We start from the raw sequence: 11250 nt of genomic DNA on the forward strand, positions 1-11250 counted from the left end.
TCGCGGAAAAAGCGCCGCAAAAACACGCGCTGTCTCGCGCGCCGTAAACACAAACAGGTGTACGCGATCAAAGACCGGAATTAAATACGAAACTGCATTTGTCGCGTTATTAATCGGCCAGCGAAATTATTAACCACGCGCGCGCGCACACACACACACTCACACACACACACACACACACACACACACACCCGCATACACATACTCTGTACACTTATCTATTCGAATAAATACGTTCATTTAAAACACATCGCGTAAGTAGTTAGCACTAGGAGAGTTCTAACCCAGGGATCTCAGGGGGGGTAAGGGGCGAGGGGATCTCAGCGGCGCGGGGGAATGACGTCACGCAGGATGGAGGGGGGATGACGTCACACGGGTTCTAACTCAGGTCCTATCAGGGATGACGTCACGCGGGACGGAGGGAATTTCGGAGGCGCGGGGGCTGCGGGGCGGGGGACGCACGTATAAACAAAAATGGCGGTATTCCTATGAAGAAGATTTTGGGTCTCTCTCTATTCCTCCCTCTCTCGCTCTCTCTCTTTATCCCTTTATATTTCTATCCCTCTCTCTCTCTCCCTCTCTATCCCTCTATCCCTCTATCTATCTCTTTATCCCTTTTATCTCTCTTTCTCTCTGTATTATCGCAAGTATACAATATTAGTCATAAACTTATATTTTGAGATATTTCGGGGTCTGACGTTTTCGAGCAATCTGTGAATCATAGCGAGATAACAACACATTTTTGAGATATTATACAATATTACCAGTTAACAAACAATATAAATAGAAGTATTCTTTGAAGGATTGGGTGGATGGAAATGCGTGCGAAGAAATTACGTCATGATTTTGTTACAATTAAAAAAATATATATAATTTATTTAAATGTGTGTTTAATAAAAAGTATACAATATAAAAAATAATAATAATAATATATAAAATAGACCGTCGGGCTATGTTGGGGAAGCCGTTTCTGAAAACAGAAGAAAACATACGCATTTCATTAGTTTAAATTATTTTAATAATTTATTTTAAAATACTTTTGATATATAATAAATTAAGATACTTACAATGTTATCCATCATCTATTTTAATTTGTGCAAATAGGGCACATGTCGCAGGGCAATATTTGATTCAAACATTTTTTGCATCCTTTGCATGACATATTTTCCAAATGAACATAAGCTATGGTTCTATGTTCTCGAACAGAATTAGTTTTTTCAAACTGATGCGGATTTTCTAGAAAGCATTCGGTACAAAATTTTGATCCATTTTCCATGTAGTAATAGGAAATGCAACATATCTTTGTTGCTTCGTTGTATGTTATTATTTCAGGTATGCTTAAATCTCGCTGTTTCTTTTGTAACCGTTCATCAAGAATATCGACACTATTGTCACTATCATAATCACTGTCCTTCGCCAAGGGTTCTATATCAGATCCATCTTCCATCTCTCTCCTCTCTCTCTCCTCTCTCTCTATCTCCATCCTCTCCACCACAACTGGATCCATCCAATAATCGTAATCATCCGTATCGTCGTCGATGATAATTACGTTTTCTTCAGCCACCGTATCATCGTCGATGATAATTACGTTTTCTTCAGCCATTGCACAAGACTACCGAAACACAGAAGAGCAACGAAAGAAATGATACTCTAGTGCAACAGACCACCGAAACACAGAAGAGCAACAAAAGAAATGATACTCTAGTGCAGCAGAGTCCTCTTCATTATATTTTTTTAACATACACAATATAAATAGAAGTATTCTTTGAAGGATTGGGCGGATGGAAATACGTAGATAACAACACATTTTTGAGATATTTCAGGGTCCGACGTTTTCGAGCAATCTGTGAATCATAGCGAGATAACAACACATTTTTGAGATATTTCGGGGTCCGACGTTTTCGAGCAATCTGTGAATCATAGCGAGATAACAACACATTTTCAACCCTAGGTTCAGTTACAAAAATTTTTTCTTTTGTGCCTCCAACAATCTCTGAAAGTTTGTTGATTGAATATAAGAAGGATCGAAGCGCGTCAGATCATAGTACGTGATTTGAAAGCGCATCGATACGTCGATATAGTCAAAAAGTATAGTGTTCTATCAGAAAGTGTGATAATATATATATATATATATATATATATATATATATTGTGTAATTATATATAAAATGGAAAACATCGAACAGACTGAACGCGACCTGGTGGAGCAATCCAGCCAAATTGCCACCTTGGGCGAATATTTTGCATGGCTACAACGATGCAACGAGTACATCGAGTCGCTGGAAGAGCAAAGTCGGATCAAACGACCACGATTATCGATCGGAAATCGACAATCGCTGATTGCTCGGATCGCGCGACTCGAAGGTGCAAAGACTCGATTGCAGAGACAGTTTATGCCCAGTGGTGATAATTACAGTGGTGACAATAACGCGGGTGCCGGATGTAGCGCGCATCAAAATGAACTTGTGTGGCGCGAGATTGATACCGCATTCGATAACCGTATTCTGACCGGTGCTGTGATTAACGCAAACCATATCGAACCTCGTCAATTTCTCGAGGATGCCAAAGACATCGTGCTCGAGCAAGTACAAGAGAGTTATAAGAAGACACAACAGTGTAAAAGTGAACACTATATTCAACGGTGAATTAGTCGGGTGATAAGCGTGCCAACAAAAGTACCAATACAAGAAACTGTGAACTCTTTCGCACATCCGATTTACATGAGTGGTACGAGCGCCGCGTTATTGAACCCACTCTAGCATTGCTGGAAGAATTTCAGGAACGCGATAGCGGGTGGGCATTGTCGCGAATACAGAATTTAACTGTAAATATAAATAAATATAATCCTATGCGCGCGGGATGTCACATTAAATTGCCGCGAGAAATTATGATGAAGAGAGCTGTAATTAATGTACAATCCAGAGACAATGCGTGTTTCGCGTGGGCAGTGGTCGCCGCTCTATATCCCGCAGAAAGGAAGGCGGAACGGGAATCTTCATATCCCCACTATACGACGGTGTTAAATGTACAAAATATTGAGTTTCCGATGACGTTGAACCAACTAAAAAAGTTTGAACATATAAGCAATATCTCCATCAACGTGTACAGCATCGAGAAAGAGAACAGCATTGTCCCGGTATGTCTTTCGGAGCAGAAACGAGATAAGCACGTCAACTTGTTGTACGTGGAAGACGGTAACAGCGTCGGACATTTCGCATGGATCAAAAATTTATCCCGGCTTGTGAGCTCGCAACTGAGCAAACACAACGGTCAAAGATATATCTGTGATCGGTATGTATAATTTGAATAATTTATGTAATTATAAAATATAATGCATTGCATAAATCTTTAATTTAAATATTCTTTTACAGATGCTTGCACTATTTCGGATCGGAGGACAAGTTGCAGTCACATACGGTAGACTGCGGAAAAATAAACGATTGCGCTATCCGATTGCCGAGCGATAAGGACAAGTGGCTCGAGTTCAACAACTACACGAGCAAAGAGCGGCTTCCATTTGTGATCTATGACGACTTGGAATGCGTTTTGACCAAGATGGAGGAGGAGGAAGAAAAGAACGCGTACCAGCACCATCGGGTATTTAGTATAGCGTATTATATGCATTGTTCGTACGACGACTCGTTATCCGCGTACCATTCTCGCCGCAATATTGATTGTATCGCGTGGTTCGCCGAAGAACTTAAAAATTTAGCGTTACGTGTAAAGACTATTTTAATGACTACAAATGTCTCCATGGTAAATTTAACATCGGACGAGTGGGAAAAATTTCACAGCGCAACGCATTGTCATATATGCGAAAAACCTTTTACGCAAGAAGACGATACACGCGTACGCGATCATTGTCATTTGACCGGGCGATATAGGGGTCCCGCGCACTCAAATTGCAATCTAAATTACAAAGAATCATTATATATTCCGATAGTCTTTCATAATTTATCAGGTTACGACGCGCATTTCATTATCGAGGATATAGCCACAACGTTCGAAGGGGAAATCGAATTACTTCCGATAACCAAGGAAAAGTATATATCGTTTACAAAAACTGTTAAAGTTGCACAAGACAATTGGAAAAAGTATATAAAATTAAGTTTTATCGATTCGTATAAATTTCTTACGGCAAGTCTCGACAAATTGGCATCTTATCTAGGCAAAGACAAATTCAAAATTTTAAAATCGGAATTTCAAAATTTATCTGCAGAAAATTTCAGTTTATTAACACGGAAAGGCGTCTTTCCGTACGAATACGTCGATTCTGGACAGGTTGCAAGATACGTGTTTACCACCGCGCAAATCGTTTTACAGTTCTTTGACCGGTGAAACTATATCCGAGAGCGATTACGCGCACGCCGAGAACATCTGGATGCGATTCTCCATTCGAACGCTAGGCGAGTATAGCGATTTGTACCTGAAAATCGTCTTGTTATTAGCCGATATTTTTGAAAACTTTCGCGATAGTTGCATCAAAAGTTACGGACTCGACCCCGCGTATTATTATACTCTTCCCGGATACACGTGGGATGCCATGTTAAAGCATACAAAGATTACGTTCGAATTGCTTACCGACATCGACATGGTCATGTTTATCGAACGCGGTATACGCGGTGGTCTGAGTCAGTGTTCTAACAGATACGCGCTAATAACAAGTACATGCAACAATCGTACGATCCATCGAAACCATCGTCGTACTTGATGTATTTCGATGTAAATAATTTGTACGGATGGGCAATGTGTCAACCGTTGCCCTACGCCGATTTTCGATGGGTCGACGACGTGTCGAATTTTGACGTAACATCGATCGCGTTAGATTCGCCTACGGGTTATATCCTCGAAGTCGATCTCGAGTACCCGCAACATCTTCACGATACGCACACTGACCTTCCGTTTTGTCCGACATGCGACAAGCCGCCCGGCAAGCGGCAAGACAAACTTCTCGCAACGCTATACGATAAGAAGCGTTACGTGATACACTACCGTAACCTACAGCAATGTACGCGACACGGCCTTCGCGTTACAAAAATACATCGCGTATTACAATTTACACAATCTCCGTGGCTTCGCAGTTATATCGAATTAAATACACAGTTTAGAACACTCGCGAAAAATGATTTTGAAAAAAATTTATATAAACTGATGAATAACGCGGTATTTGGCATGACGATGGAAAATGTGCGTAATCGTGTCGATGTAAAATTATTAACAAAGTGGGACGGACGATACGGAGCAGAAGCAATGATAGCGAAACCAAATTTTCATAGTGGAAGCGTCTTTTCGGAAAATTTGGTTGCCATAGAGTTACGCAAACTTGAAGTAAAATTTTATAAACCAATCTATGTCGGCATGTGAATACTAGACATTTCTAAAACGTGCTTGTACGAATTTCATCATGAGTACATGTCACCGCTATATCGTGATAAATGCCGGGTAATGTACACCGACACAGACAGTCTTATATACCACATTGAGTGCGAAGATGTCTATGAAAATATGAAACGTGATATTGCTAGTTTCGATACGAGCGATTATCCAATTGATAACGTGTACGGTATACCGCTCGTGAATAAAAAAGTACCGGGTTTAATGAAAGATGAAAATAACGGCGCGATAATGACCGAATTCGTCGGGCTTAGAGCAAAGATGTACGCGGTGAGAGTGGACGGGAAAAAGGATACAAAGAAGGTTAAAGGTGTCAAGAGTAACGTTGTCGCGAGAACGATAACGTTTGACGATTACACGCGATGTCTGAATGACGAAATAGAAATGACACGACAGCAATCTTGCATAAGATCGAAATTGCACAAAGTGTATACCATTCGCGAAACGAAAATTGCTGTGAGTCCGTACGACGACAAACGGTATATCGTACCTGATTCGACTGACACGTTACCATGGGGACATTATAGGATACCTTTGTAAATAAATGTATATTTTGTTTATTATTAATTGTATATATTTTGTACATAACCATGTATATATTTTTGTATTTTTATATTTCATATAGTTTTATGTAATACATATCTTACACATTTATATTTAATGTTTTTTATGTATATTTTCATTTTTCAAATATTAAATGTAAAATGTGTGTGTGTGTGTGTGTGTGTGTGTGTGATACAATATACTACTAAAGGAAATATTAATAAAGATTTTTTGGTATTTTTTTTATATTTCATATATTTTTATGTAATGCATATCTCATACATCTTATATTAAAAATACATGTACTATCGCAAGGAATATTGATAAGGATTATTATGTATATTTTCATTTTTCAAATGTTATATATATATATATATATATATATATATATATATATAACATTTGAATAAACAATATATGTTATACACATATGTTATAACAATATATGTTATACACATATATTTTTCCAGAAAATTAAAAATAAACTCTGTATGAATTAAATCACATTGTCTTTATGTATCCAAGAATTGTGCGAATTGTCAAATCCCAACCATTTCACGTAAACCTTGTCACCCCTCCTACGCAGTACTTTCTCCACGAGATACACGTCTGGATAATTCGCGCGATGCAACTCGTACTCGTAGAACGCTCCAGCGATAGATATTTTGCGATAATCCTCCAGTAGATAGCTTACGGGATTAGAATGCTGTACTTTTGCAATTTTAAACACTTCGGTTGTCCAATTTGGCGTGTAACCTTTCTCGAAAACTGTCTTGTACTTGCTAACGCGTACCGAGTCATCTACTTTGAATTTCGCCGGACCCGCGATATTTACATGGTTGTACACAGTAGCCAAGAGTCTTTCAGCGATCGCGGGAGTAACGTCGCATACCGATCGTTCGATGCTTGCGCGCGTTGTAATCCGATACGAGTCGCGGCAACGCGCTGATCCACTTATAAGATCCGTTCAGCGTAAACATCTTCCACATGTCGTTTTTCAGCGTGCGATTGAATCGCTCAACGATCGATGCCTTCAATACCGAATATGTAGAATAGTGATTGATGTCATGTTTCCGCATGAGCCGTTGCACATCAGCGTTATAAAATTCCTTCCCCATATCAGTCTGTAAGTTTTTCGGACATCTTTTGCTATCTCGAATTATCTCGGCGATAGCGTCAGCTGTCTCGCTTCCGCCTTTACTCTTGAGTGGTATGGCCCACGCGTGCTTGCTCAACGCATCGATGACTGTGAGTATGTAGTGGTAACCTCTGTTGAAACGAGAGTACGGACGCATCTCGACAATGTCAGCTTGCCACAGGTCATCGTATCCCCGCATTATGACGTGTCTTCGGGGAAAATTTTTTCTCGCCGGCGCGTGCAATTCGTTCACCAACTGCCGTTTCTCTAAACTATGTTGTTTCTTCGCTTCCTCGTTATTCCCGATCGCCGATCCATCACTGTTTCGATTCGTCGATCAAACGATGTGTGCCTCGAGTATCACCGTGCGTTTTATCATTCGTTGCTAGACGTTCCTGGCCCGTTCGATAGCCGTTCATAGCTGTTCGATAGCCGTTCGATAGCCGTTCGTAGCTGTTCGTAGCTGTTCGATAACCGTTCGATAACCGATCGATAGCCGTTTATAGCTGTTCGATAGCCGTTCCCAACCCGTTCGATAAACCTTTGCAGATGTTTAATAATTGTACAATAGCCGCTCCTAAACCGTTCACTACAGCCGCTCATTACAGGTTGATAGCCGTTTCTGAATTAGTGTTAATCGCACGCCGAAGCTCGTTTATCGCAGTCTGCAAAGCTCGCACGTCCCTCTCGAACGCAGTCAGCTTCTCGTCTGATTCTTTCTGCTGATTCTTCAACGTTTTAACGCATTGTTCCACGTACAGTTTGTTGACTGCATCGGTATCAGCCTCAGGATGCGCTACACGGCGAATCTTGCGCGACCTCGCGTCATAGTAGCGACGCGACACAGAGTGTTTTGACGCAAGTAACTTGTCACCGATTTACCCCAATGATTGCTTGTTCTAATTGCTTCATTTCTCCGTTCGAATAATCCAAATTTGTTGATGGGCATTTTTTTCCTCGATGACGTCGATCGACTGATCAGTTTTGTCGAGACACCGTTTAATTTATAATAAGACCAACTTCGCGAAGTTCATCGATGATCGACAGGATCTCGTGTCGTGAACGTTGTGGCCAGCTCGGCGCGAAGCGTCGAGCAATCGTAGACGATCCACTAGCTCGTTGGGATCGTCCCAGTGCACGTAATCGATCTTATTGTCGGTTAGCGTCATCGCGCGAGGCATGAATACTCCCGTACCGCATTTTTTCTTTTTCGATTCGATCGACATCAACGGTGCAATTATGTGTTTATACTTGTATCCCCTGTTGCTCTTTAATTGACCTTGCGCATCATATTGACATTTATGCGCACTCGTCGCCATTAATATGCTCTTATATTTTTGCATATCGTCCTCAGTGTATATGTCATCATCGGGAATTCTCTTGAAGATCAACTCGTATAATCCAGGTGTACCAATGTACCTCACTTTGTCTATGATTATAGAGTCATCTGCGCCGATGTCGAATCGTTTGTTACCGAGCCACATTTCATTCTCGTCGAAATAGACACCGTACACGTGATCGATCTGGTTTTTTTTATCCACTAGGGAGAGCGCCCATGTACCTTTGTGCCAGTGGCCCGAAGTGCTCTCGTAACATTTTTTGACCTTCCAACGTTTGTAACATGTTTCGAACAGATGGTGATTCGAGCGGGTTGCCCGTGGTTTCGAAAACATTTTCGATTGCGAGTGATTCGGGTATCGTGGGTTGTACGATTCTCGTTGTCGCGGACGGTGTGGAGGTTATCAGCGGTTCATCCGATGTATGCGGTGTCGATAAACGATTCGCCTTCAATCGTTGTCTCTTTTTCGGTGTTGTATCCTCCTCCTCCTCCTCTTTCTCTTCCTCCTTGTACCGCTTGATGGGTAACGTTTTAATTATAGCGTCAGCGTTACTCTCCGGCTCGTTTTTCACCGCGATTAAGCTAGAGTTGTCGACGATTTTTTGTAGTGGCTCGATAATAGGCCTAAAATGGGTCTTGACCGCGATATCGTCGTCAATCTTACCGGTCTTCAAAGCGCGATGTTTCTTGCGGATCGATTCGCTCGTTTTCTCAATCTCCCTCGCAATCTTTTCACGCTCGCGAATATTATCGTTTTCAGCCTTGTCGACAGAGTGTGTCGGCAGCGACTAATCGTTTTGCGGTATCGCGAACACGTTAAATCCTTTTCTGGAAAGTACGTTCGTAAATGAGCTGTCCTTATCTATCACTAGGAATCCATACTTTTGTTGCCAACAAGTACGACATAATTCACTGAAATCCCCGTACGACATGTCGGTATTCACGTGATCGTTGTACACGTGTTTCAAGTTGGTACCGTCCTGTTTAAACAAGATCAGCAGGTTCGCGTTGTCGCGTATAAGATGTTTTGGTATTCTCGCGTACGTTTAACAGAGATAGAAGCAGTCGACGTTCGAGTGACGACCCATTGAGAAGTACTCTCTTATCGTATTTTGCTTATCGCACGCCACGTCGAAGACGAAAATCGAGTTTGGACGTGCCTCGCTCGGTGGAATGACGTCACTGTTATTGGAGAACGTAAAATAACCGATTTCGTCAATCGGCGTCAACAAATTCTCCAGATATCGATATTTCGGCTGTTGCAGCGACTTCGAGTACACGTACACGTTCTCGAAACGTACACCATGCGGACTTTCCAGTAGACTTATCAGAACGTTGGTTTTACCACAATTCGAGGGGCCGCAAACGATCGCGCGTATAGTAGTCGGTAGCATCGTACCATGCCTGCGCATCTCCGCGTTGTCCTCCATTGATCGTAATCTGTCGTCGCAATTTGTCACGCATATCGTCAAAGGTTGTCGTACGAATCTCATTTTTTCAACACTGCTGATTGGATCGAACGCCTGCCTATTTATAGGTGCGCGAAATCACGAGTCGCTCAGTAGAGAAAAAATGTTCATCCTGCTAACAAATCCTTCCGATATTCGCGATTTGAGCGTCGAACAGCTACAATTTGTGTCGAAAGCAGTTCTATTGAGAACGTGCGGTGATTACGTCCACTACGTGTGGGACAAACTTCCGGAACACATAAAAGCGGATCCGGAGGTTCAGACGTATCGTCGCTGTTACGAACACTACAATCAGCCGTGTCAGGAAACGCACATCGACGGTCCGGCGCCGTTGATAAAGAATTGCGGCGAATGTCAACGAAAATAGGTAGAGGCCTATTAAATCACGCGATAAACGCACTTCCGATCGAATTCCATATTCCCGGCTATCAGTTTTGCGGACCAGGCACGCGGTTGCAAAAGCGATTAGTCAGAGGCGATCGAGGTGTCAACCCATTGGACGCGGCGTGTCGCGAACACGATATAGCATACTCTCGGAGCAACGATCTCACCGAGAGACACGCGGCGGATAGGATACTCGCTGAGAAAGCGCGGAATCGCATCGTTGCGAAAGATTCGACTCTCGGTGAGAGAGCCGCCGCCACAACTGTCTGGGCAGCGATGAAAGCCAAGACGAAGCTCGGTATGGGTCTGAAGACGAAGACGAAGAAAAAAACGGTGAAGAAACGGATACTTCCGGTAGCGAAATGCGGCGGTGTATTGCCGATTCTACCAATGTTGGGTGCGCTCGGATCCCTGATCGGTGGAGCGGCTGGTGTAGCGAAAGTGGTGAACGACGGAAAAGCCGCGCAACGTCAGTTGCAAGAGATGCTACGTCACAATCGCGCCATGGAAGGTCACGGATTATATCTCGCTCCTTACAAATACGGACGAGGAGCCTCAACAAGGAGAAAAAAAAAACGTCAAAGAGACGCTAAAAATGCCGCAGGGCGCAACTACCAACGTACAATTGCTACAACTGGCAAAACGTATGCGCATTCCATATTTTAGAGGTGTTTTCATGCGCGACTCTTTACCGATCGGTGGTATATATCGAAACGAGAGCGGCATCGTAAATTTGGATAGCGTCGAAAGACCAGGTACTCATTGGGTAGCGTATGCAAAGAGGGGGAATCGCGCTATATATTTCGACAATTTCGGCAATCTTCGACCGCCGAATGAATTGGTGCGATATCTCGGACGAAACGTAACGAAGATACAGTACAATTACACACCTGTTCAAACTTACGATCAGAGCATCTGCGGACAATTGTGCTTGCAGTTTCTTCGAACGGTCGATGCATGTGAATTTAAAGACAGATATTGCG

At 42.4% G+C, this 11250-nt stretch overlaps 2 protein-coding genes across 2 annotated transcripts; both read left to right on the plus strand.

Moving 5' to 3' along the window:
- The first annotated feature begins 3555 nt into the window (after positions 1-3555).
- On the plus strand, positions 3556-5934 carry LOC145963963 (uncharacterized). The gene is made up of 3 exons (XM_083086325.1): positions 3556-3611; positions 5082-5212; positions 5573-5934. Exons 1-3 carry the CDS (start codon positions 3556-3558, stop codon positions 5932-5934), a joined length of 549 nt encoding a protein of 182 aa, XP_082942451.1.
- Positions 5935-9558: 3624 nt separating this feature from the next.
- LOC145963964 (uncharacterized) lies at positions 9559-10933 on the plus strand. Its single transcript, XM_083086326.1, has one exon. The coding sequence runs from the start codon at positions 10235-10237 to the stop codon at positions 10931-10933; it is 699 nt and encodes a 232-aa protein (XP_082942452.1). The 5' UTR covers positions 9559-10234.
- Positions 10934-11250: the final 317 nt, after the last annotated feature.

Source organism: Camponotus vicinus, unplaced genomic scaffold (assembly GCF_025532165.1).
Source record: "Camponotus vicinus isolate PSW18456_S1 unplaced genomic scaffold, iyCamVici1.0 SCAF_13, whole genome shotgun sequence".
In the NCBI taxonomy this organism is placed as follows: domain Eukaryota; kingdom Metazoa; phylum Arthropoda; class Insecta; order Hymenoptera; family Formicidae; genus Camponotus; species Camponotus vicinus.